This window comes from Xenopus laevis, chromosome 1S (genome assembly GCF_017654675.1).
Source record: "Xenopus laevis strain J_2021 chromosome 1S, Xenopus_laevis_v10.1, whole genome shotgun sequence".
Lineage (NCBI taxonomy): Eukaryota > Metazoa > Chordata > Amphibia > Anura > Pipidae > Xenopus > Xenopus laevis.
In genome coordinates this window covers 187,383,889-187,410,756 of record NC_054372.1, presented here as the reverse complement: position 1 = coordinate 187,410,756, position 26,868 = coordinate 187,383,889, and the positions used below count along the sequence as shown (strand labels likewise).

At 40.7% G+C, this 26,868-nt stretch overlaps 1 protein-coding gene across 5 annotated transcripts in view; it reads left to right on the top strand.

Moving 5' to 3' along the window:
* Window positions 1-21,163, top strand: part of rai14.S (retinoic acid induced 14 S homeolog) — a 112,235-nt gene extending 91,072 nt beyond the window's left edge. For 2 of the 5 annotated variants that reach the window (XM_041580598.1, XM_041580596.1), the window contains 10 exons: window positions 3,637-3,815; window positions 5,836-5,864; window positions 6,587-6,673; window positions 8,953-9,039; window positions 9,458-9,512; window positions 10,339-10,457; window positions 12,400-13,908; window positions 14,736-14,885; window positions 16,060-16,125; window positions 18,691-21,163. In XM_041580598.1, the coding sequence (XP_041436532.1) occupies window positions 3,637-3,815; window positions 5,836-5,864; window positions 6,587-6,673; window positions 8,953-9,039; window positions 9,458-9,512; window positions 10,339-10,457; window positions 12,400-13,908; window positions 14,736-14,885; window positions 16,060-16,125; window positions 18,691-18,768 (2,359 nt within the window). In that variant the 3' untranslated portion in view covers window positions 18,769-21,163. The remainder of the gene's footprint in view (window positions 1-3,636; window positions 3,816-5,835; window positions 5,865-6,586; window positions 6,674-8,952; window positions 9,040-9,457; window positions 9,513-10,338; window positions 10,458-12,399; window positions 13,909-14,735; window positions 14,886-16,059; window positions 16,126-18,690) is intronic. The other 3 variants (XM_041580597.1, XM_041580600.1, XM_041580599.1) reach the window with 3 other exon arrangements.
* Window positions 21,164-26,868: the final 5,705 nt, after the last annotated feature.

Below are 26,868 nucleotides of genomic sequence, written 5' to 3'. Positions count from 1 at the left end.
GTGCAACAATACATTATACATTATGTGATGGGCAAATCTAAGCCGTTTTGCTTCTGCAAAAAGTCACCAAATTGTGAAAATTCCTGAAGTCTATGGGCAACAAAATAATTTTTACATGCAACACTTTTTCCCACCCATTACAGTCTATAGGCATAATTTTCGTGGCGAAACTTAGCGAAAAATGTTGCTCATCACTAATAATATTGTAATAGCTTTATCAGATGCCATAGCCCTTTTTTTGGATATCAGATCCCATACCTTTTCTAAAGATCCATTTTTTGAACAGAGAGCAAATGGCTTGAAAATATTTTTTAACACTCTGGACCCATTTCCCGAGGCAAACTATAAAAAAAAGAAATGGAATTTAGTGAGAGAATAACACAGACAGAGACAGACATTCTATTTAGGCTACTAAATGTCTCCCTGGAGGATGCAGGTCTCCAATAATCTATTTACATGTCAACACATAGGCGCTGATTCATGTTCTCTGCCTAAACACGGAGGAACTGCCATATTGAAGCAGTAAATTTCATGTTATCTCCCGACCTGCAGATTTATTGAAATGCAAAGTATTTTTAGGTTTGTTAATAGGAATTCCATTTGCTTTGGCTGTAACCTGATATATTTGATTCTGCAAAAGTGGGGTTTTTTCACTCGTAAAAAATGGTTACAGACTGCAGAGCAGCTCATTGGCCTTGGTACAGCTGCAAAGGTTACAAAATGTCGTGTGTGTGTGTGTGTATAATGCTTGGGACCTGGGGCTTTCTGGATTTTTCTGTAATTTGGATCTTCATACCTTAAGTCTACTAGAAAATCATATAAACATTAAATAAACCCAATAGGCTGGTTTTGCCTCCAATAAGGATTAATTATATCTTAGTTGGGATCAAGTACAAGATACTGTTTTATTATTACAGAGAAAAAGGAAGTAATTTTGAAAAATTTGTATTATTTCATTATGATGGAGTCTATGGGAGATGGCCTTTCCGTAATTCTGAGATTTCTGGATAATGGGTTTCCAGATAACGGATCCCATACCTGTGATATATATATAGAGAGAGAGAGAGGGAAGAGGGGATAAATATTTTCATCTTTTCAAAGTAACCAAGGAGTTAGAGTTTTCTCATTATATAAAAGCACAATACTGCAGGCTTGTATACAGGTATGGGACCTGTTATTCAGAATGCCCTGGACCTGGGATTTTTCGCAATAAGGGGTCTTTCACTAATATGGATCACCATACCTTAAGTCTGCTACAAATAATTAAAACATTAACTAAACGCAAAAGGATTGTTTTGCCTTCAATACGGACTAAGTATGTCTTAGTTAGGATCAAGTACAAGGTACAGGTATGGGATACATTATCCAGAAACCCATTATCCAGAAAGCTCTGTATTACGGAAAGGCCGTCTCCCATAAACATTTTTTTAATCCAAATTTTTTCTCTGTGATAATAAAACAGTAGCTTGTACTTGATACCAACTAAGATACAGTATAATTAATCCTTATTGGAAGCAACACCATTCTATTGGGTTTATGTAATTTTTACATGATTTTCTAGTAGACTTAAGGTATGAAGATCCGAATTATGAAAAGTTCTGTTATCTGGAAAGCCCCAGGTAACGAGTATTCTAGATAACAGCTCCCATACCTGTACTGTTTTATTACTAAACTGAAAAAGGAAATCATTTTTTAATGTGTGAATTATTTGGATAAAATGAAGTCTGTGGGAGATGACCAGATAACTGATCCATTGCCTATACTGTGTCATGGAATCTGCAGCATCTATGGAAACTATACATTTGTCATGGATAAAACAAACATCAATGGCCTTCTCAAGTTACATTCTTTTTTTTGATATTTGCCATTTTATACTGCTAGGGGGTTATTTATCAAAATCCCAAAATATCTCTTTTACTCTGAATCCAAATCGGGTTATTTCCCCTTAATTATCTATATATTTTCCCGAAAAATTCCGGTGCGGGAAAAAACTCATACATGAATTTTCTGCCTGAAATTTCCGATTTTTCCGATTTTTTCCAAAAACCACAAAATCTTTGGATTATTGCACGAAACCCAGTGCAGATCAGATTATCTCCGGGACTTCTCCCATTGATTTATATACAACCTCGGCAGGTCTGAGATGCTGGATTTTCGGATTCAGACGTTTTCCATCCTCAGTGTATAATTAGGGTTGCCACCTGGCCGGTATAAAATGATGGTTGATCCCAATGTTATTAATAGGGAAAAAAGATAAATATATAGGAAAGCTGGTATTTTTTTTCCAGAAAAGGTGCAACCCTAGGTATAATAAATCCCGAAAAATTTGAGGTTTTTTTTCACTAAAAATTCTGATTTTGTATTCAAAAAACTAGAATTTTCAAGTTTTTGGCATTCGGACTTTAATAAATAAGCCCCTTAATATAATGAATTTGAATCCACCTCCTGTTTATTTTGCTGACCAGACACAGATGACAGAACATTAAAGGGATACTGTCATGGGAAAACATGTTTTTTTTCAAAACGCATCAGTTAATAGTGCTTCTCCGGCAGAATTCTGCACTGAAATCCATTTTTCAAAAGAGCAAACAGATTTTTTTATATTAAATTTTAAAATCTGACATGGGGGTAGACATATTGTCAGTTTCCCCGCTGCCCTCAGTCATGTGACTTGTGCTCTGTACTGCTGTACTGCAAGTTGGAGTGATATCACCCCTCCCTCTCCCCCCCAGCAGCCTAACAAAAGAACAATGGGAAGGTAACCAGATAACAGCTCCCTAACACAAGATAACAGCTCCCTGGTAGATCTAAAAACAACACTCAATTGTAAAAGCCAAGTCCCACTGAGACTGATTCAGTTACATTAAGTTGGAGAAATAACTGCCTGCCAGAAAGTAGTTCCATCTTTATGTGCAGGCACAAGTCACATGACTGGGGCAGCTGGGAAACTGACAATATGTCTAGCTCCATGTCAGATTTCAAAATTGAATATAAAAAAAGCTGTTTGCTCTTTTGAGAATTGGATTTCAGTGCAGAAGTCGGCTGGAGTAGCACTATTAACTGATACTTTTTGAAAAAAAAAACATTTTTTCTCTTTTCAGTCTCCCTTTAAGCTTGTGAGAAGAGGAATGTCCTCTGATGTTGCTCTTCTCAGAAAACTAGGTTAGTGCCCAGAAAAAATTCACCTGACATTTCTCTGGTCAGTTCTATGAATTTTGTGTGTAACAACATTTCCATAGAGTTAGAGCAAATAACCAGTAGAAATAACCCCTCTATAAATACATTCCTACAATCCAAACTGCATATGAAATGGTAGAGCCCTGAATTTCTCTCACATCCATCTGCGTATGGTCAGGATCTTTTTATCTGCAGCGCTGGGGAAAAGCAAATATTGGAAACAGCCTGGAATGTACCACAAATCCCCTTAATCTTCTAAAAAAAAGTGTTACTATAAGCTTCATATAGACAGGATTTTATCTCTAAAGATAAGAGACAGCACTGGAAAAACACGTTATTACTAGGGGAGTATAATGGGCTCGTAGAGCTGTGATCCATTGATGTCCATTATATGAGAGGTTAATGTCTAAAGAATGTATCTCTGATACTAATGTGTCTTCTCTCTCTCTCTATCACCAGGACACCTTTAATGTTGGCCTGCGAATCCACTAACTTCAACATGGTGGATATGTTAGTGCGCCACGGGGCTGATCTCAGGCTCACGGATTCTTTGGGGCATGACGCTCTTCATTTTTCCAAATTGTCAGGAAATTCACAGATCATCAATCTCCTTGTCTCCAAGATGAGCCAAGAGCCTGGTATGTTCTGCCAAGCCCATTTCACAGTGACATGCTTCTTACTTACACTAATTGCCCCTTATTATCTCCATGTGCATAAATGACAGTAGCGATTAAAAGCCCATCCACGTTTTTAATGTGAACCTGAAAAAGGGCACCAGGTGCTGTATTTGACTTTAGAAGTCAACAGTTGGAGTGACTCCAAAGCTTCTCCTTAATCACGGCTTCCAAAATGGCTTCCCATGCGCAGCCAGAAAGGGAATGTTGGCAGCAGGCATCTGGCCCATTAACAATGTTACTTATTTTGTTCTTTAGGTCCCACCACCAAATAGTAAAACATGGCGACAACTTTACATTTTTCCCCCAGAATGTGCAGAGGGTCCAACATATGAAAGTATTATTTAAAGGAGAACTAAACAAAAAAAATAAATATGGCTAAAAATGCCATATTTTATATACTAGACTTATTGCACCAGCCTAAAGTTTCAGCTTGTCAATAGCAGCAATGATCCAGGACTTCAAACTTGTCACAGGGGGTCACCATCTTGGAAAGTGTCTGTGACACTCACATGCTCAGTGGGCTCTGATTGGCTGTTGAGAAGCTAAGCTTAGGGCTCGTCACTAATTATCCATCAGAAAATGAGCTTCCCCTGTAATATAAGCTGATGCTACAGGTTTGCTGATTATTAAATTCTGATGCTAACTGCACTGGTTTCTCTGCTGCCATGTAGTAATTATCTGTATCAATTACTAATCAGCCTTATATTGTGACATTTCTATTCTATGTGTACTGTATATTGTGAGTGGGTCCCTAAGCTCAGTAAGTGACAGCAGCACAGAGCATGTGCAGTGAATCAGCAGAAAAGAAGATGGGGAGCTACTGGGGCATCTTTGGAGATACAAATCTTTACTGCTAAAGGGCTGTGGTTGCCTTGGGCTGGTACAGAAGCACAAAACATCATGTACAATATTTCTATCCTACGTCTACAGTTAAGCTTTAGCTCTCCTTTAAGCTACAGCATTATGGCCTCAAGTCAGAAGACTTAAACTGGGCATATATGGAAAGATCCACTTATCTGGCAAGGTTGCCAAGTGAGCAGATCCTTGGACACTCGTGCTGTCGGCCAAAGCAGGCTGATCTGTGGGCCACAAGCCAACAATTGAATAATTCTGCAGTTTTTGGAAATGTCTATGGAGACTGGTGGGGTGAGGACTGAATCAACAGCTAGTGCTCATCCAACAAATTTTGGTCAGCTTGTCGAAGAGGCACCATTCACCAATAAGCTGCCGACTTGAAAAGATAAATGGAAGCTGAGAATCAGCACCTACATTCCGGGCAACTTTTGATGTGCTAGGTGCTGGCACATGGGAAAGATGCTAGGAGTTTAGGGGCTTATTCTTGAGAATCCGTAATGTATGTGTCATTACCCCTAATACTGCCTGCTGCTGTCATATGCAATTTGAATTCATTGCAAGCAGTCAGTTACCCTGCGGGTTGTGGGTAGAAGTTCCGGGTGCAGGTCTAGATGCGGTTTTGTAGGTCGCGGGTTGGGCCGCGAGTCTTCTCAGTAGCGATTTTTACTCCTTTTTTCTGATAACGCCTACGTCCGATGATGTCACTTCCGGTATACAATGACAGCACTTCCTGATTCTTGATGGTCAGCGGGTCGTGGGTCCGGGTTACGGATAAGGTACTTGCGGGTCGGGTAGTGGGTCCAAGCAGGTAAGAATGCGGGTACGGCCTGCGGACTTCAGGTTGCGGGTACAGGCAGGCCCAATCTGTGGGTTCTGTCAAATGCCAGAGGGGCTGCACAAAGGTCCCATAGACAGAGACTATTTAGTGGGCTGGTGGAGGACTATTTGGGCCTCTGAGTACTTGGAATGGCAGGGCCTATTTTGACTCCCAGTCCAGACCTGGGTATGGTTTCCAAAAAATGGACCCTTGCAGGACTCTATTGCATTCAGTTCACCTTGACTGCTGTTTCATGGCAAGAATGGTCTGAATCTGTTAGTAAGAATAAATTGTTTTATCTCTCTACAGGAATAGTGTCTCCGACTAAGCCTATCCAGGTAACCATCCTCATTCCCAATTGTTACTGTTAATAATGTGGCTTCAGAATTTTACAAAGTTTAAAGGAACAGTTCAGTGTGAAAATAAAATCTGGGTAAATACATAGGCTCTGCAAAATAAAAAAAGTTTCTAATATAGTTAGTTAGCCAAAAATGTAATGTATAAAGGCTGGAGTGACTGGATGTCTAACATAATAGCCAGAACACTACTTCCTGCTTTTCAGCTCTCTAACTCTGAGTTAGTCAACGACTTTAAGGGGGACCACATGGGACATAACCGTTCAGTGAGTTTGCAATTGATCATCAGCATTCAGCTCAGATTCAAAAGCAACAGTTATGTCCTATGTGCCCCCCTCTTAAGTCACTGATTGGTTACTGCCTTTTAACCAATCAGTGGAAACCAAGAGAGCTGCAAAGCAGGAAGTAGTGTTCTGGCTATTATGTTAGACATCCATTCACTCCAGCCTTTATACATTACATTTTTGGCTAAATTTTGCACAGCCGGTCTATTTATGATCAATTCCTTTAATAATGACACCGTATCCTGTTGTCGTAACCCTCATACCCTGTGCCTAATGCTGTACAGAGTATGATGTCGATATCTGCATGCTCTCTTGTATCTGTAAATCTGTTGCATCAGTAGAACTGTCTAGATATGATCTTGTTCGACCTTCACTAACCCAACTAACAAGCTGCCTTTCTTTGGCCTGTAAAAATTCCAGCATGATCAAGTCACTAAATTAAGTACAGAGAGAAGTGGGACTCCCAAAAAGCGTAAAGCTCCACCTCCTCCTATCACACCTTTACAGGTAAATGATCGTTTAACATCCAATATGTGGGTTCCTCATGGGTGGATAAAGGCTTATAATTATCTACTCACAAAGCATCTATGCCTTATTACATGGGGTTGTGCATGTAAATGTTATCTCTGTTGCCTAATTTCATTATTGTACTATAAATGCAGTGACAGCACAGAAGGATGTCTATTTTCCCTTTAATTAGAAAGCAGTTCTAAATGCCTACTCACACCATCAATAGTGATCTTATTGAAACAGGATAATGACCTAACAGAGCAGCAATAAGGGCTTTAGCACACGGGCAGATTCGGGGAGATTTAGTTGCCTGGCGACTAATCGCCTCTTCTTCGGGGCGACAATCTCCCCGAACTGCCTTCCGCCTGCTAAAATGAACAATCGCCTGCGGCAGTGCACTCGCTGCGCTTCAATTTCCAAAGTCGTCTGAAGTTGCCTCATGAGGAAACTTCAGGCGACTTCGGAAATCGAAGCGCCGCGAGGGCATTGCCGCAGGCGATTTTTCATTTTAGCAGGGGGAAGGCAATTCGGAGAGATTGTCGCCCCTGAAGAAGAGGCGATTAGTCGCCAGGCGACTAAATCTTCCCGAATCTGCCTGTGTGCTTAAGCCCTAACAGATGGAGGCACATTTATCAAGGGTCGAATTTCGAACTCAGGTGTTCGATTAGTTATTAATAAAATCGAATATGTAAAATGAACAAATTTTACTGACTTGAAAACTCGAATCGAATTTGATTAAAAACGCTTGATTATCGAGTACATCGTGTAAAAAGTGCTATGGAAATGATCTGTTTCTACGGATTTACTACATGGGCTGCATGGAAATAGGTTGTTTTACAGTCCAGCAAGTGAGTGGCTTTGTACAGAAAGAAGAATTCTGTGCGTTTCCATCTGTGTTTTATCAACCTGACGCTTCCCTCATGATGTGAGTAAAATGTGCCAAACAGTGAATTAGAAACCTTTCATTTGAGCACATGCTTTTGCTCAGATCTGAAGCCTCTGCTTCCCTGTGGTCGTGTAGTGCAATAAGATACAAGTATGGGACCTGTTATCCAGAATGCTTGGGACCAGGGGTTTTCCGGATAACCTTTCCATAATTTGGCTCTTCATACCTTAAAGGGGTTGTTCACCTTTGAGTTTACTTGTAGTATAACATAGAGAGTGATATTTTGTGACAGTTTGCAATTAAATTTAGTTTTTTTATAGGGATGCACTGAATCTAGGATTCGCTTCAGGATTCTGCCTCTTGAAGCAGAATTCGGATTCGACTGAATCCTTGTGCCTGGCCGAACCGAATCCTAATTTGCATATGTAAATTAGGGGCAGTAGGGAAATCATGTGACTTTTCGCCATAAAAGAAGATTTTTTTCCTCTTTTTCCTTCCCTGCCCTTAATTTGCATATGCAAATTAAGATTCGGATTCAGTTCGGTATTCGGCTGAATCTTTCACCAAGGATTCAGCCGAAACCCAAATAGTGGATTCCGTGTATCCCTTATTTTTTATCAGTTGTGGTTTTTGAGTTATTCATCTTTTTATTCAGCAGCTCATCAATCTAGTTTGCAGTTTCAGCAATCTAGTTGTTTGGTTCCAAATTATCCTAGTAACCATGCTTTGATTTGAACCGGAAACTGAAATAAGAAACTGTCTGATTAGAAAGATGAGGAATAAAACAATAAGGGGCAGATTTATTAATGGTCGAATTGAAAATTGTTATTGTGAATTATCCAAACTCAAGCCGAGTTTTAAATCGAATTTTGAGATTTATCATATTCTGTTCCATTAAGAACTCGAAATCGACAATTCGCCACCTAAAACCTGCCGAGTTCATGTATAAGTCAATGGCAGACGTCCAGGGACCAATTTGGACATGTTAGTAACCTTCCTGACATTCGAGTTTTCTTTGGAGAAAAAACTCGAATCGAGTTTAGTCGAATTCCATTTGAGTTTTCGAATCGGTAACATTTGTGCGAGTTTTAGATATTCGATTTTTTTAAATAACCCCCCAATCGAATTTGGAGTATATTCGAATTTAAAGGAGTTTAAAAAAAACTCATATGATTACGAAATTCGACCTTTGATAAATGTGCCTCCCCATGTGTTTGCTTTTAAGATTGGTGACCCCCATTTGAAAGCTGGAAAGATTGCAGCCTTTAAAAAACCCACTTACAACAGTTACCCCAGTGACACAATCAGCACAACCAGTCCCAGTACAGCTCACACTCATTTATATCATATGTATGAAGATATGTAATCGTGTTACTTTCTTTTCTTAAAGCAGAGTGATGTGTCTTCTCCCCGGTCTTCAATATCTACACCAATGTCTGCAAAAGGGCAGGTTTTCTTCCCTGATCAAGGAGGCAAGGTAAGGTTACCCATGGCTCAAAATGGAGCTTAGAAGCTAAAAGTTGGTAACAGCAAAAATACTCAACTCACAATGTAAAATGGTATGCTTCTGCGTGAACAAATTTACCTTTGTGTGAATTTAATATAAGTATAGGATCTGGTTCATATCACACCAACATGTAGTGCAGCTGTAAATACTAACTGAAGATTATCATAGCACAAGGCACATGACTGGGGGCATCTGGGAAACTAACAATATGTCTAGCCCCATGTCAGATTTCTAAATTGAATATAAAAAAATCTGTGTACTCTTTTAAAAAACAGATTTCAGTGCAGAATTCTGCTGGAGCAGCACTATTAACTGATGCATTTTGAAAAAAAAACATGTTTTCCTATGACAGTGTGCCTTTAATTTATCATCTTGCTTTTATTTTCAGGATGAGATAACGTCCAGCCATCGAGAGTATAGAGACAGACTGAGTGACAGCACAGGTAAGGAGTATAGATAATATGACATGCTTGCAGACATGTACAGGTATTGGGTCCCTTATCCAGAAAGCCATTATCTACCATAGATAAGCAAATAATTCATATATTTAAAAATGATTCCTTTTTCTCTGTAGTAATAAAATAGTACCTTGTACCTGATCCCAACTAAACTGCACGAATCCATATGGGTGGAATTGTGTTAATTTCATGTTTTAATAATTTTCATCAGACTTAAGGTACAGTATGGTGATCCAAATTAGAGAGAGATTACGTATTTGGAAAACTCCAGGTCCCAAGTATTCTGGATAATAGACCCTATACCTGTATGTATATCTATATAAAGAGTAAGAGAGTGAGAAATCCCTTCTATAATTTATAAGGCCGTTTAGGGTCAGGGCACACAGTCAGATTCGGAGAGAATAGTCGCCCGGCGTCAAATCTCCTCTTCTTCGGGGCAACTAATCTCCCCAAACTGCCTCCCCTGCCTTCCCGCCGGCTAAAATGTAAATCGCCGGGGGGTTGGCACTTCGTTTTCTGAAGTTACGAGGAAACTTCGGGCGACTTCGGAAAACAAATTGCTCCGAGTGCCATCCCATGCCATGAATTTAGTCTCTGTACTGGGGCTGTCTGACCTTTAGCTCTGCAGCTGTTCTTAGTTCCAACTGTGGGTCACAGTTTTACAGGATGGGGAGTCCCTCTCAATTATTACAGAGTGAATGTAGTTGTAATGCCCTCAGCCATCATTTTATCTATGGTTGTATTCCAGTTACCGTGTTTAGTTTTAATAACATGACCCCAATGTATGTATCTGCTGTGCATTCCCTCTCAGGAGCTGATAGTCTGTTGGATGAAAGCTCAGAAGCTGAACACCAGGAAGCCATTGCATTGCTGCAAGCAAAGATTGTTTCTCTCACGTCCCAGAACAAAGAGTTACAAGAAAAGTTACAGGTGGGTGCAGACATACCCAAGGGGCAAAGAGATTTGTCATTCTGAGCCATAAAGTGAAAAATCTGCAGTGGCAATATTTATTTAATAAGGATGGATATGAATCTTCCATGTCGGGTAAGATGCTCCATTTGTGTTTGGAGTAGGTTCAGCCAGTCACAAATGCTCTGATATAGAGCCATTTCAATAAAGTGATGGGTTAAGATGGATTTTAACACTAATTAAACCGATTGCTGCTGTATTGCTCGGCCAAAATAGAAAAAAACAAGTAGGGATGCACCGAATCCAGGATTCGGTTCGGGATTCGGGCAGGATTCGGCCTTTTTCAGCAGGATTTGGATTCGGCCGAATCCGAATTTGCATATGCAAATTAGGGGTGGGGAGGGAACTCTCGTGCCTTTTTGTCACAAAACAAGGAAGTAAAAAATGTTTTCCCTTTCCACCCATAATTTGAATATGTTAATTAGGGTTTGGATTCGGTTTGGTATTAGGCCGAATCTTTCACAAAGGATTCGGGGGTTCGGCCGAATCCAAAATAGTGGTTTCGGTGCATCCCTAAAAAACAAGCCAACCAATAACTCCAGTGTGGTTATGTGTGGGCTGCCCCGGGACCCGCAGGTTTATCTGTAAAATGTGTGTGGAAGTCATTGCCTGACACACTGGTTTACCTCTGCTGGCTTTTGGCTCTGGCAGCCTCCACTTATAGGCGCAAACGTGCCCGGACCTCTTTAGTGACATCAAAAATGGGCAGTTCCGGTGTGGGTCTATAATGGAGGTTTCGACTGAGTTTAGGGTTGGGTGCAGGTTGGGAGCGGGAGAGCTAGGGTCAGGTGTCAACCCGCACATCACTACTCCAGTGGTCTTTCATTGACCCACACAAAAATATGGTCAAACAAATCCATCAAATGATATTTTAATAATGAAATTATTTCATCTGCCCTTCTAGCCCTCCACTTGGGTAGCCAAACCTGTAAATGATCTGCCTATTTGGTGATCTAATTACTTGATCACCTAGATCTAGGTAATTGGAACGATTGTAGAACTTGCCATAATCTCCATGCGTGAAGACCAGTTAGGGATATATTTGTTTAGAATGATTATTTTCTGGCCTAGAGTACCATGGAAGCCTAATATAATGGGCTATTAATACTAAATCTACAATCAGTATAAATATTGGTATATATAGTTTATGTGAGTATATATATATATATATATATATATATATATATATATATATATATAGGTTGGTATAATTATGTATATGTATGTGCACTGGGGATCACTTGGAGGAATTGAGCTTGATGAACTTTTTAAACTTAATTATGTACAGTAACTTTGTATCTTAAAGGTTAGGTTTTAGATGGATGCTTATTCAGTGTCCTATATCTTAATAGAACTATGGCTCAATGTCTAATAAAGCAATATTTTCATATATTTTGTAACCTTCCGATGAACTAAGGTGTCTTGCTCGTCAAATATTAGGCCTTGGAGGGGAACCTGAACCACTGAAAACAACTGGTCTAGACAGACTGAAGACGATAGAATGTGTATATGTGTGTCTACCATGGCACATGGTATTATCTGATTAGAACTGTGAACAGCAATGTATAATACACACTGGGGCTCATTTATAAACAGTGGGCAAATTTGCACCTGAGCAGTAACCCATGACAACCAATCAGTGATTAGCTTTTTTTCAGCCAGCTGCAGGTTGAGCACTGAAAGCAATAATCTGATTGGTTGCCATGGGTTACTGCCCAATTGCAAATTTGCCCAGTGTTTATAAATGAGCCCCACTGTCTTATACATGATAATTAAAGCTATCAGAGTTTGTAAAAGAACAGAATGTTGACAGGTTAATTCTATTTCATATTATCTCACATTCTGCAAAAATATAACTACTTCCATAAAATGAATCATCTAAATCAAGTTTGTCTTTCCACAGGCAAAAATGAACAATGAAACTGTAATGGACATTAGCTGTGATTCATACCATTCTACACAGGCTGATTTAAACCTGTCCAACGTCAGCACTCAAGAATCAACATCACCCACGGTTATTTCTGAGAACACAGACATCTCATTCGAATCCCAGCCCGAAGCCTCTATCAGTGAACACAAGCTAAGACAGCTTGAGAAAACTATTGACGACATGCAGCTTAAGTTAAATGAGTCTGAGGCAGAAAGGGAAAAGTTAGAAGCTCAGATTCAGTCTATGTTGTCAAGGCTTCAGCAGTCAATTAATGTGGCTTCCCTAGAAGATGGTTCGGATCTGGAGGTCCAGCCTTATGGAGAAGAAGAAGATGAGAGACAGGATAAAAAACAGAAGGCCAATTTGCAACGAATGTCACATGTTGAACAGGAAGGCATGTCGGAAGAGTCGCATCAAGAAACATTGTTGATGCTTGAAGAGTTGGACACATTAAGGAGAAATTACAAAAATATTCTATCAGAAAGTGATAGAAAAGACAACGAGATGAAGGAATTACAGTATCAAGTTGACATTATGACAGCCACCATGGCCAATATGCTGACACTGGAAAAATTGAAGGAGGTGGAAAAATCTTACATCTCACTTATAGAACAGATCAACCAAGAGAAAACCCAACTAAGAGATACATATGAAGAAGAGCTGGAAGATATGAAGAAACTTCAGAAGGAATTAGAAAGTCGTATGGAGAAGGCATCTTCGGATGAGGACAAGGAAGCCATGGTTAAAACAATAGAGGAACTGAATAAGCAAGTGAGTGAATTGTCTTTGGCTTACAGGGAAGCCCAAGCAGAACTTGGAAAAGCAAGAGAGAATGCACAGGAAGTCTCTTGTGACTTCATTCGGAAAGAGGAGCATGTGAAACTTCTACAAGAGGTTATTGAGGTCAAGCAGCAAGTAGAAAATGATTTCACTGGTATGGTTTCCCAGCATGCACAAGCTTTGGAAGAAATAGGTGAACTGAAGCAATTATTACAGGAAGAAAAGAGAAATTCTCCAGAAGTTGCAGAATACATGCAGGTTATTGCAACGTTGAGAGACACCACATGCAGTCTAGAAGCTGAAAGAAATGAGTTGAGAGTGTGCCTTTCTTCCCAAGAATCTAAGCTTAGGGCATTAAAGGAAGATGTGCTGCATGAGAAGACTGTGGTCCAAGAAACTATGGTCACAAGGAAAGTATTTGAAGAACTGCAGGCATCTCTGGAGGAGGAAATTGGCACTCTCTCTTCTGAAATACGAAACTTACTAAAGGAGAAAGAAAAGCTGTCTAATGAGAGAGCACAAGTGAAACTGGAACTTACACAAGTCAAAGGAGACAGAGATCTCATTCTGTCACAGCTAAACACCAGAGAACTTGAAATCAATGATTATCGCATCAGATATGATAAAGCTCAGGAAGATTTGCTGGAGTTGAAGAGATTCTCTGAAAATACGTCCAAGATAGAAGAAGACAAAGACAAAAAGGTATGTATATTTAAATGTAGTCCAGTGAAGAATTGAAGGATTTTGGTAATTTATGATTGTGACCTTGTTAACAGGAATACAACTCCCATCATACTTTGGCAGCTAGAGACAGAGCAAAACTGAATTTGTAATTCAATAAATTTACATTTCTATGGCAATAGAATCATAAGGGCCACAGGTTTGGAATCAAGAAGTAGATGGTGGGAGACATGAAAGGGTGAAGCATTTACCTTGGAAATAGTTGAAACCATTGAGAACAAATGGATATATGAGCACAGAGAAAGAGCATGTTACTGCATTTCTGTTGTACCCCATGTTTCCAATTCTAAGTTTGGCTAATATCAACTAAGTAGCTTCTCTGCAGTCAAGGCATTTTCTCTGCGGCGTATGTTAGACAGGGGAGTAAACACTAATTTGCTCCCTTCCATGCCCAAAGTCCCTGTCATTGGCAGGCACAACATCTGTCTGTTAGTACACAGATGGGACAGCTTTTGGCACGGACACACTAAAATAAGTATTTTCACGCTGAAATCTGCCCATCTGTTCACTAACAAGCAGATTTAGTGTCTGCCAATGCACAGTGAGTTTTGACATGGGAAGAGGTGGATCACTGCTTTCTCCCCAGACATAGGTAAGCTGGCATGTCTTGTCTGACATGACCCAAAATATCAAATTATTTAACCTGGGTACCCCATATGTACCCTGCATAAGTCCATGGCATATCTCATTTAACGTAGAAAAAGAAATAATTATATACATTTTTACAACTGCATGCACAGGCTGAACGCCGATATTTCTGAATTCATTAACAGAGCATTTACTTTCAGATAAACGAGCTCTCCAAGGAAGTGAGCAAACTGAAGGAAGCCTTGAACAGCCTCTCACAACTGTCCTTGTCAACAAGCACCCCCAAGAGACAGAGCCAGCAACTGGAAGCCCTGCAGCAACAAGTCAAACAGTTGCAGAGCCAGCTCATAGTAAGTATGCTGCTCTTATACTTATGTAGAAGAAAGTTATACATTATGTATGAATACACAAGGGGGTAGGGGGATGGTGTGGGGGCCCCAGAGGCTACAGACCCGGTGGGCACTGGGCCCCCCAGTCCAATGCTACATACATGTGCTTCTCCACTGGCGGAGAAAATTCTACAAGTGCCACACACAAGCCTGTCTTTCAGGACAACTCCTTGAAGTACTGCAAGAATATTCAAATATTCTCATAGACAGGCCAGAAGCGAGCCAGCAGTTTAGATATATGACAGTACCAATGTAAATTCTTTCACCTTAGAAATGGCATGGCCAAGGAGAACATCCGGGACCAGGCTTACCAGTAATATGCCTTTTATTTATTTTTTATTTATTTTAGCTGTGTGCCATACTCCATATAAAGAAGCAAAATGTTGGAGCAGGGCACTCAAAAGGTCACGCATGGATGAGACGAATGCAGAGTAAAAAAAATAAAAATCTTTATTGGTATAAAGTACTCATGCCTGACGCATTTCACTTAGTCATAGGCCTACTTAGTCATAGTCATGAGCCTATGACTTAGTGGGGCTCATTTATAAACAGTGGGCAAATTTGCACCTGGGCAGTAACCCATAGCAACCAATCAGTGATTAGCTTTAATTAGCCAGCTGCAGGTTGAACAGTGAAAGCAATCATCTGATTGGTTGCCATGGGTTACTGCCCAGGTGCAAATTTGCCCACTGTTTATAAATGAGCCCCAGTGTCTTTGACATGAAACGTGTCATGCATGAGTAGTTTATACCAATAAAGATTTTTTTACTCTACATTTGTCTGATCCATGCATGACATTTTAAATGCCCTGCTCCAACATTTTGCTTCTTTGTATACGGTTTATCCGCTCCCTTGAGCTGAGGGCCTGGGGCAGGAGCACCTGGGCCACCTACTCCATTTGGTGAGTTATTCTACTGGCAAAGCCCATGCTTAAACACATATGTTTGTTTCGCATTTATGCCATACTCCATATACTCTGCATATATTAAATCAGAGATCTCATTGTAAAATATAATTAAACTGTTTTTGCGCCGGTGACGTTTCCCAGATCACTGCAAAGTAACATGTAGTTCTTCTTCTTGATAAGAAGGGAAAAATATTGGCCTGTTGAGCTGACTGTGTTATTTCCCTACAGGAGACCAAGAAACAGCATCAGGAGATTGTATCAGTTTACAGGATGCATCTACTTTATGCCGTGCAGGTAAATTATATATTCATTATATATGATATTGGAAAATAAATCTTTTATTTAATTCCGAATGCTCCAACTCTCAGCACTATTAGTAAATGTGACCACAGAGGATGGGGAATTTTTGGGATGGTCCCTGAATGAATAGAGTCACTGCGTAACTTCCCTTTTAGATTCATTTCTCCAGGTTGAAAGCACCTACTGCTATAGGTTCAGTTCTCCAGGTGTTGCTGTTATGGGGGCCGGTGATAGAAGCCTGTGAATTAGTAGAAAGGGGAATTGGATAGTTCAGACATTAGTAGGACTGCAGGGTCTGTAAGTGCTTAGATACAATAGGAATTAGTTACTGTTTGTTTTTGGAAGCTGGAAGACACCCATGAATAAGAAATGGAATGGAAATTCTGCTTTTGAAAGCACATGACTAAAAGTGGCTATACACTGGCCAATCCTGTACAGCATCTGTCGATCTCCCCCTGGGGCTGAACAGTGGATATTGTAGGGACATTTGGAAGAGCAGTAAATAAAGAGGCGCTGTAGCTTCTCATTCTGCCGTTCTATCCAACGCTAGTGGATACAGTGCATCAGCACATACAATTTTACAACGTGTCCAGCATTGGAAGATATACATGATACATACATTGTAAACATCAGTTATGATCATCCAGACAGGGTACACAAACCAAACGATATAGTTATATACAGGGAAAAGAGCACTGGGACATTGTGGGATCAGGGCAGAGACACATAACACCTCACTTACCAAGGTGATGTAAATCTCACAAAATTGATGCAGAACTTCATTTTTTTTTTGTCCTGTATGACCTCTATTCCAGTCTGACCTCTATTCCGTCTGTAGACAGATGCAGAAATGTTAGTGCCAATTCAGACGCACAAGTTAGGGAGCTCCAATGGGCACAGGAAGTGACACAATCCTATATTTCCTGTCTGATTGTGGTGCAAAGGAAAGAGCATAACTGTGCCCTGGACACAAGTGCTATGAGGACTAAGGAAAAAGGACAAGTTCTCTGAGGACTAAGGGGTGCCATTTTGCAATAATTGGTTCTATAGCACGTTGTCAGGGGCTACAAGCGAGGGAAGTCCGGACCAAGGAGGAAGCTTCAGGACAAAGTTCAAGTTTGCGGTAACCAGAGGCATCAAGATTAATTGTCGTCAGAGTTCAGAAGGTTCAGGCAGGGTCAAAAGTTCAGGAAAATACTAATAATCAATTTAGGAACAACCAGGAATACAAGCTAGCAATTCCTATAATCAGGCATTGAACCCATGACCGGGAAGTCCTTTTATTTCCAATTTTCGCGCCAGGAGCATGACGTCATCATGCTGGCATCAAGACGTGGTTCATGGGCACAGCTATCTTGGATGGGACGCTGCCGGAGACGGGATCACCTTTCACAGGTTTCACAGTCAGCACCCTTCACCTCCAAATCACTTTAGTCTGATGCACGTCCAACGGTTTCCACCTTCAATCCGTTCAATCAGACCACATTAGTTATTGACGGCACCCGTCAATGGTTTCTTTTCTTAAAATGCCTTTATTAGGACATGGGCTCTGACCCCAAACAATTGGCAACGTTTCAGACCACACGGTCTTTTCACAAGCCACCACGGGATCACCAACAGGCGCTCCTGACACACGTGTGTCCATGGGTCTGATAAATAATCTCCTTGCAGCTAATCTGTGTTTTGCAAAGGAGCCCTGTAGATAAAGCGACATCTGGGGGGGATAGTGAGACACATAAGGACAGAGGAAGGCACAATAAATGCATCTTTTTTAGGAAATAATGTGAATGCTTTTATTATTTATTTTGCTTTATTCAGGCTGATATAGTTTGATCAGCTTTCATGTTTTCTACATGTTAACTTCAAAATGACTGCGGTTCACTAATCTTACTTAAAGGAAAACTATACCCCCAAAATGAATACTTAAGCAACAGATTCATATCAAATTAAGTGACATATTAAAGAATCTTGCCAAACTGGAATATATATTTAAGTAAATATTGTCCTTTTACATCTCTTGCCTTGAACCACCATTTTGTGATGGTCTGTGTGCTGCCTCAGAGATCACCTGACCAGAAATACTGCAGCTCTAACTGTAACAGGAAGAAGTGTGGAAGCAAAAGACACAACTCTGTCTGTTAATTGGCTCATGTGACCTAACATGTATGGTTTGTTGGTATGTTTGTGTGACCTACATTGTTTGAGGGGTATAGTTTTCCTTTAAGGTGGTCATACATGGGCAGATATCAACTGCCAGTTTGGCTCCTTCAGCCTGTTCAGTTTCTTGCTCAGAATAGGCCAGATAATATCTGACTGCTTTAAAGTTTTTGTTGGAGCGGCCCTCACCCACACGGCCTGTATCATAGTCATTGTGATTTGATACCTCATCATGCACCTCAAGGTGGGCAAACTGGGGTAAGATTTCTCAATGTATGGCCAGTCTTCATCAGTCTTTTAATTCTGTTAGGGGATAAAATCGACTTGTGTCTAAAAAGAGTGTGTAATGCTTGCAAGTAGTTCAGCTCTACAGTTTATTCTGAATGTTTTTCTCCTACTCAGGGGCAGATGGATGAAGACGTGCAGAAAGTCCTTAAGCAGATCCTGATGATGTGTAAAAGTCAGCCGCAGAAAATGTGATTATTGTCTCACTGGGAGAGAGACACCTGCTTCAGCACTGCCTCTTAGTATTATACTAGACTGTCCTTCCAGGGAAAGTTCAATAATGCTGGATATCAAAACTTTTCAGTTCTTCTGTATCAGAAAATTGTGTATTTTTATATTTTTTTGAATTAGAAACCCTTGTTTCCACTGAGCCCATAAACGGTCCCCAATGCTGATTTAACAGTAATGTCTTCAGGTAGGAACAGTAAGTTAGCGGCACATGAAATGCTAGTGATGTATTATGTAGCCTGTATTCAGGAGAGCCAATGGTTTTCTGCAGCAACGCTAGATAGGGAGTAGCTGTTTAGTATCTTGAACTACAATTAATCCAAAATGTTAGCTTTTTTATCATTTTATTTTTGTAATTGCTTAAATTTAGCCTTATTCCCTCTTTTAGCAAATTCTAGAAACATTTTGACCTTTTTGGGTAAGAAAAGAAAATGGTGTCATCCACACGCATCTCTAAATATACTATTGCCTTAATATATTCCACGATTGTTCTGAAGATCCTCCATATTTGTAATATTGATACGTTTCAATGCAAGTATTTCATTGGCTGCAGAGCCAATCAAAGAGGGCGACACAGGCTCAGCAAAACCTCCATTTTTATGGCTCTGATATGGGCATCGGAGTGTCTGAAACACTGACCAGGCCACCACTGCTAGTCTGAGAAGTTGTCTGATATACCCTCTGTGCTGAGTCAATTTATAGGTGAAAATGGTTGTTCCTTGCTCCTAATTGATTGGCAAGTGCTTACATTGAGGTCCGTTCCTGCAGTGGCACATCCCAGAATGGGATTGGACCTGCCAACAAGGATTTTTAAAATAGTTCAAAAAATCTGGATTATTTGGATAAAATGGAGTCTATATTGGACAGCCTTTCTGTAATTCGGATCTTTCTGTATAACGGATCCCATACCTGTACTAGGTGCAGAAGCAAGGGCAATGTCATGGCGGAGTTGAATTGAAGAGCATAGATGAAGGCATGAAGGAAATAGGTTATGAACAAATTGCCATGTTAGTAGTAGATGAGGGGGGGGTGAATTGAGAGGGGGGATAAAGACAGAATTGGCAGCTGGCCAGGGAATAATAGGGGCAGGAAAAAGAGAAAAGAAGATGGAGAAAGGAAAGTGCATAGGAAGCTTAAGGAAGTGAGGAGGAAAGAAGGAAATTGGGGCAGAAAGGAGAAGAATTTGATGTTTTACAGACTAAGGAAAAGTAGAACTAGATAATAGATAGAGAGTGATATAGAGAATGATATTAGGTAGTAAAGTAAAATACTATAAGTGTAAGACAAGAGAAAACCCAGGAATAGTGATGGGCAAATTTATTGGCAACAATTTAGACGCTGGCGACAATTAAATGGACGCCCATTGACTTTAATGCGCATAAAATGTCGCTGGCGTCGAAATTGTTGCTGGCGGCAATTTTGGCGAATTGTCACTGACGTCAAAAAACGTGCTCCGCAAATTTTTTGCCCGTTTCGGAAATTTCGTGGCAAAGCGGGACAAATTTGCCCATCACTTCCCAGGAAGAACAGGTGCCATATAAATAAAATTAAAAGAAGGGAAAGTCAATTTGTTTAAGAGTAAATATAAAAATGTTGCTCTTCGTATTGCAGTTGGCTCTGTTAAAGGCTAACCGCTAGGATTGCTGTATCCTCTGGGGCAAGAAAGGTGCCTTCCTCCAAATGGGTGCAAAGCCCCACATCCTCCCAGAGTCTTCTCCTTGCAACTGGGAAGGGAAGAGAGTTTGGATAGTGAGATGGTTTAGGGTAAGGGGTTTGTTGTGGGATCTATAGTGCCTCAGCCTATCCTACAGGTCAGTATCTGTCCTTCCAAATATAAAAAAACACAATAGGAATAATGAGGTGCAAGAAAAGGGGAGTGAGAGTACATGGTGATGGGTCCAGATACGTAACTTATACTGTATATTATCTACACTCCAAGGAGCCGCTAGTCATCTCGTATCCTGGAACAGAAATAGACGTCTCTTATCTGCTGTCATGTCTGTCTCCCTGTGTCGGAAATAAGGCAGCTTGTTGCATCCAGCAGTGTCTGTTCCAACATTTCCTGAAGGCTCCACTGTTTCCCAGATTGCAATTGGACTGTAACTGAGCAAAGGGGAAGGTGACCCTCATCCACACACTTACATTTGCACAGTGCCTCTTCTAATCACTTCTTGTATCCTTCAGCTTACTACAAACTCCGCTCTATCATTCACCCGGACCCTATTCTCCAAATACTGTGTCATTTTGCCTAAATATTTTGTATTTTTTTAACCCAAAAATGGAATATGTTTTACAAATATCTTCTTTTTTTTTTTTAAAGAAAATTTGAAATAAATTGTCAGTGCAAGAGTTTTATATTGACTGTGTCATGACTTTATGTAAAAGCAACAGTTCGGTTATAGGATATGCACATCAGGGAAAAACGCTTTTAACTGCGACATGTGTTCATATTAAAGTGGGAGCAATATAAAGTATAATACAGCCATATGTTTGGGAACCCCTCTCAATTCTTTAGAGTTTTGTTTATCATTGGCTGAGCTTTCAAAGTAGCAACTTCCTTTTCATATATAACATGCCTTATGGAAACAGTAGTATTTCAGCAGTGACATAAAGTTTATTGGATTAACAGAAAATCTGCAATATGCATCATAACAAAATTAGACAGGTGCATAAATTTGGACACCCCAACAGAGATATTACATCAATACTTAGTTGAGCTCCTTTTGCAAATGTAACAGCCTCTAGACGCCTCCTATAGCCTTTGATGAGTGTCTGGATTCTGGATGTGGCTATCTTTGACCATTCGTCCATACAAAATCTCTCCAGTTCAGTTAAATTTGATGGCTGCCGAGCATGGACAGTCTGCTTCACATCATCCCATAGATTTTCCATGATATTCAAGTCGGGGGGCTGTGACGGCCATTCCAGAATATTGTACTTCTCCTCTGCATAAATGTCTTTGTAGATTTCCAAGTGTGTTTAGGGTCATTGTCTTGTTGGAATATCCAACCCCTGTGTAACTTCAACTTTGTGACTGATGCTTGAACATTATCCTGAAGAATTTGTTGGTATTGGGTTGAATTCATCCAGCAGCACTCTGGTTCAGTGAAAAAATAATTTATTTGTGCGACAAGTGAAGCAACGTTTCGGGAATAACGTTGATAAAAGGCTGGTTATGCCCGAAACGTTGCTTCACTTGTCGCACAAATAATTTATTTTTCCACGGAACCGGAGTGCTGCTGGAATATATTTTGGGAATATATTCTGGGCAGACAGAATCACAGTCGGCACCTGACACTGCAAAGAGCGCTGAGAATGATTGTGTAACACTACTTTCTATGAAAACGGGTTGAATTCATCCGACCCTCGACCTTAACAAGGGCCCCACCAAATCTGACAGTTGGTAGCAGGAGTTTTTCTTGGAGTGCGGTGTTCTTCTTCCGCCATGCAAAGTGCTTTTTGTTATGACCAAATAACTAAATTTTTGTCTCATCAGTCCAAAGCACTTTTTTCCAAAATGACTGTGACTTGTCTAAATGAGCTTTTGCATACAACAAGCGACTCTGTGGTGTGAGTGCAGAAAGAGCTTCTTTCTCATCCCCCTGCCATACACATGTTCTTTGTGCAAATTGTTGCTGAATTGTAGAACGATGTACAGATACACCATCTGCAGCAAGATGTTCTTGCGGGTCTTTGGAGGTGGTCTGTCTGTATCTGCTACAGGTAGTACTGCAAGTGCTAAGCACCAAAGGTTAGACATCCCCCCAGTAATTATAATGATGAACCTGATACCCTGTTGCTCCTATCAGCACAGAACTGCACCAATCCGGGGGACTTTTCAATGAACACCAAGAAGCAATATTCTTCCCCCTGCTTTTGTTTCTTCTTTGGACAGGGTGCATATGCAGAGTAGCTGCCCTTTTTGTATGTATGTATAACTTTATTTGTAAAGTGCTGTTAAGGATCTACAGCTGTGTACAGTGTATAAAAGTACAATATATATATAAAAGTATACACAGGGAAGACAAGTCACATAATAAATATATACAGAATCATATCAGGATAAGGAGTTTAAGTGCTATGTGGTAAGAGACTTAGTGGGAAGGAGGTCCCTGCCCCATAGAGCTTACAGTCCAAGCACTCTACTGTGCATGTATCAGCCCCTGGGCCACTGAAAAAAGAAGTCGAAGAAGAGGGTTTCCCCGTGCTGCTTGCTCACAAGTACCCTGCTGCATTTGTCTGTTGACAGGAGTGATTATATTCAAATGGGGGGGACAACCATTTGGCACCCACCTCAGTAATTTAACCTTTTCATCCTTTGCAGGCGCATATTTTGCAGCAAATGCAGAAAGCAAAGGAAAACTTCCATGGACACAGAATAAGAGACTATTGGGGAATGTAATAGAGGTCGGTAATAGAAAGAATATTCGCAATGAGAAAAATTATGTCTCGCCCACCGAGGGACGCTATTCATGGGGGGGGCACACTTTTAAGGAGAATTTTTTGATTTGCTTGACCTTTAACAGTTTTTCAATTTCATAAACTGCCTGCTCTTGCCCATGATGTGTACTGCGGGCAGAAACACTTCCCACCTCCCTCCTGGCAGCTGCTGGCACAGATACATATTTGTGGGCAATATCTTGGCGGCTGCTGATTGCACAGGTAAACAGATTATATGGGGCAATATGATGGATTTTTGGCTGCTGCTGGCACAAGTACATATTTGGAGTCAATTTTGTAGATATTTTGGCTGCTGATGGCTCAGGTACATGGGGCAATATGTTGGCTACTGGCTCAGGTACACAGTTGTTTGGGGCAATATGATGGATTTTGTCTCCTGTTGGCACAGGTACAAATTAGGGGCAATATTATGGATTTTTTGGCTGCTGCTGGCAGAGGTACAGGTTGGGGGTAACAATATTATGGATGTTTTGGCTTATGCTGGCACAGGTACAGATTGGAGGTTGGGGAGGAATCTGAGGGATTGACTGCCATTGGCACAGGTACAACTGGAGGCAATATAATAGGTGTTGGCACAGGTACATGAGGCAACACAATGGCTGTTGGCACAGGGACATGGGACAATATGAATGGTAAGGTGGGAAATGGTAATGCAGGACCAGGTGGGGGGGCACTGATTGAAGCCATTGCTTAGCATGCCAAAATACTTTGGTCCGGCCCTGTTTTGCGAACCTGGAAACTGTTTAACGACCACTTCCAACAGTGGAAGAAGGTTCGCAAATTTTATAGTTAGCGCTAGTGTAGAGTGAATGTAATAAAACTTCTTACTGAAAAAGTTGTTACGTTTGCTCCAAAAGATTACGACACCTTCAACTCTTCTTAAAAGTAAGCAATGCACAATTAAAATTCCCGGAGTATTACATTGCGAAATTAGACTTTTTATTCTTATTTGTGCTAATTGTTTTGCTCTTTGCGACTTTTATTACAATTCCCCAATATAAGTTGTATCTACAGCCAGGCAGGGAGCAATATCTCAGCAGTTGCCATTTGTCTCCTGCGAGAGAGAGAGAAAAAATACAGACAATTTAGAATTGCACAGAACATTCAGATTCCAATTTAATTTTTACGCAGACGGTTACGGCTCTAACTGAAGAGAGGGCCACACACTTCTGTGTTGATTCCAAAGGGGAGAAGGAGATAATAGGCAGGTATTTACAGTATGTCCCATAATTACACCCAAAACACACGCGTTTCACAGAAGTAATTGTTATATACATTACGGCTTCTATAAGAAGTCCAGGGTGATCTACTGCCACCAAGTGGCAAGGATTACAATATGGCATTTTCTTTCAATTGTAAGGAATCCTGGGCTTCCCAAAGCTTACCTACTGCACACTGACTCACCTACTATGCTGTGGCTATGGAATGTGTACATACTCACTGGCTTCTTTTCAGTACTTGCTCGCTGAGCCAAGAATATAAAACAGCAAGGGGCAGATTCACTAAAGGGCGAAGTGGCCGTCGCTGGTGAAAATAAGCCAGAAATCCAATCCGCAGGGACATCGCCAATTCATTAACAGACGCAGGTGACAATTCGCTAGTGAAAGATTCCGTTCGTTTGCACTCTATCGCCAGGCGACTTTTTGCTCTGCCGAATGGTCGTTGCTCCGCAAATTCGGATTTTACTCAACATTACCTCTTTCGCCAGAGTTTCCTTTGCCACCTTAGACTTGATGAACTGATAAGATGAAGCGACATCCTCCTCAATCTTATGTCAGTGACATCATATCCTGTATGCCGAAAAGTCATAAAAAGTGTAAAAAAAAAATCTTTTAAAAAAATTTGTGTTAACATTTTTTTTAACACATTTGAGGGGCATGCCACATATATTTTAGGGTGGGCTCAGTCTAGGGCATTAGGGTCTTTATTAAAGGGATCCTGTCATTGGAAAACATGTTTTTTTTTAAAAAACACATCAGTTAATAGTGCTGCTCCAGCAGAATTCTGCACTGAAATCCATTTCTCAAAAGAGCAAACAGATTTTTTTATATTCAATTTTGAAATCTGACATGGGGCTAGACATTATGTCAATTTCCCAGCTGCCCCTGGTCATGTGACTTGTGCCTGCACTTTAGGAGAGAAATGCTTTATGGCAGGCTGCTGTTTTTCCTTTTCAATGTAACTGAATGTGTCTCAGTGAGTTATTTCTCATTTCAGTAGCTTCACACTGAAACATACTAGGCAGTTGTAAAACCAGTAAGCGGCCCTGATGCCCAGAACTGTATCTCACTGAGCCACAGCATGGCACGGCCAGGCTGCTAGGTAAGGAGAGTATAAGGAGAGGAGATGGTGCATTGCAATGTTGTAGGTAGAAGGTGTCTGAAGTCCCAAGGATGCAACAGTCCTGTACGAGCAGTGCGATGTCTGTGAGCCCCGGGGCACTGTAGCAAAGCATCGCCTGCCAGGTGAGTAGGAGGTTGAGTCCCCACAAGATCTCCCCCGAGGTGCGCAGGCTCTGCGGGGAGTCCAGGGTCTGCACAAGGATTTTCCAGGCACACAGGATAGGGTAAGGCTGTGGGAGCAGGGCAGGATAATGGGCTCCCTGTAGACGGAGCCCCACACCGGGCACTTCGACTCTTCATCCAGCCAGGCCGCTTTTCCTGCTGCCAGTACAATAGGAGAGAGAGCCAGGGAGGAGAAATCCAGCGACGCACTATGGATCGTCGACATGTCGCCTTTTCCGAAGAGGAGCAGAAGTGGAGTTCCGTAAGTTATTTCTTAATAAAGGCTTTGCAATTTTGAATTTTGATTTGTCTTGGGTTTTTTTTCGTTGTATTATAACGAATTTTTGTAAAATGTTTTTTGATGTTACTGTACCTTTAAGAAGGAGTTGGATGGTGTTTAGCAAGTGAGGGAATACAGGGTTATGGGAAATCGCTCATAGTACAAGTTGATCCAGGGACTGGTCCCATTGCATTTTGGAGTCAGGAAGGAATTTTCCCCCTCTGAGGCAAATTGGAGAGGCTTCAGATGGGGTTTTTTTGCCTTCCTCTGGATCAACTGGCAGTTAGGCAGGTTATATATAGACTTAAAAGGTTGAACTTAATGGACATTTGTCTTTTTTTCAACCTGTGTTACTATGTTATAATTGTGATACACGTGTTACAGTTTCCTGACACAAGGTCTGTTTATTATTATTATTATTATTATCCAATAGGCACATTCAATTCCTCAAGCAAACTATAAAAGTGACAGCACAGAGCAGGTTGCCATTGGCTAAAGCTTATGCTGCGTCTGATTATCACGGTGATTAGGAACAAGCCAATGAAATTCTAAATCTTATTTAGATGACAGATGCTGATATAAGGCATAGCTAATTCAGCTCTAAGGGCAACAGGTCTATAATAATATGAAAATCCAGCTTTAAATATACACAACAGCAGAACCTGAGAATGAGCAATACTCAGTTGATATGGATTACTTAAAATGGCACCAATGCTCCTTACATACAGTAGAATGTACATTACAAGATATGGAATCCGTTATCCAGAAACCTGTTATGCAGAAAGCTCAGAATTATGGAAAGGCCATCTCCCATAGACTCCT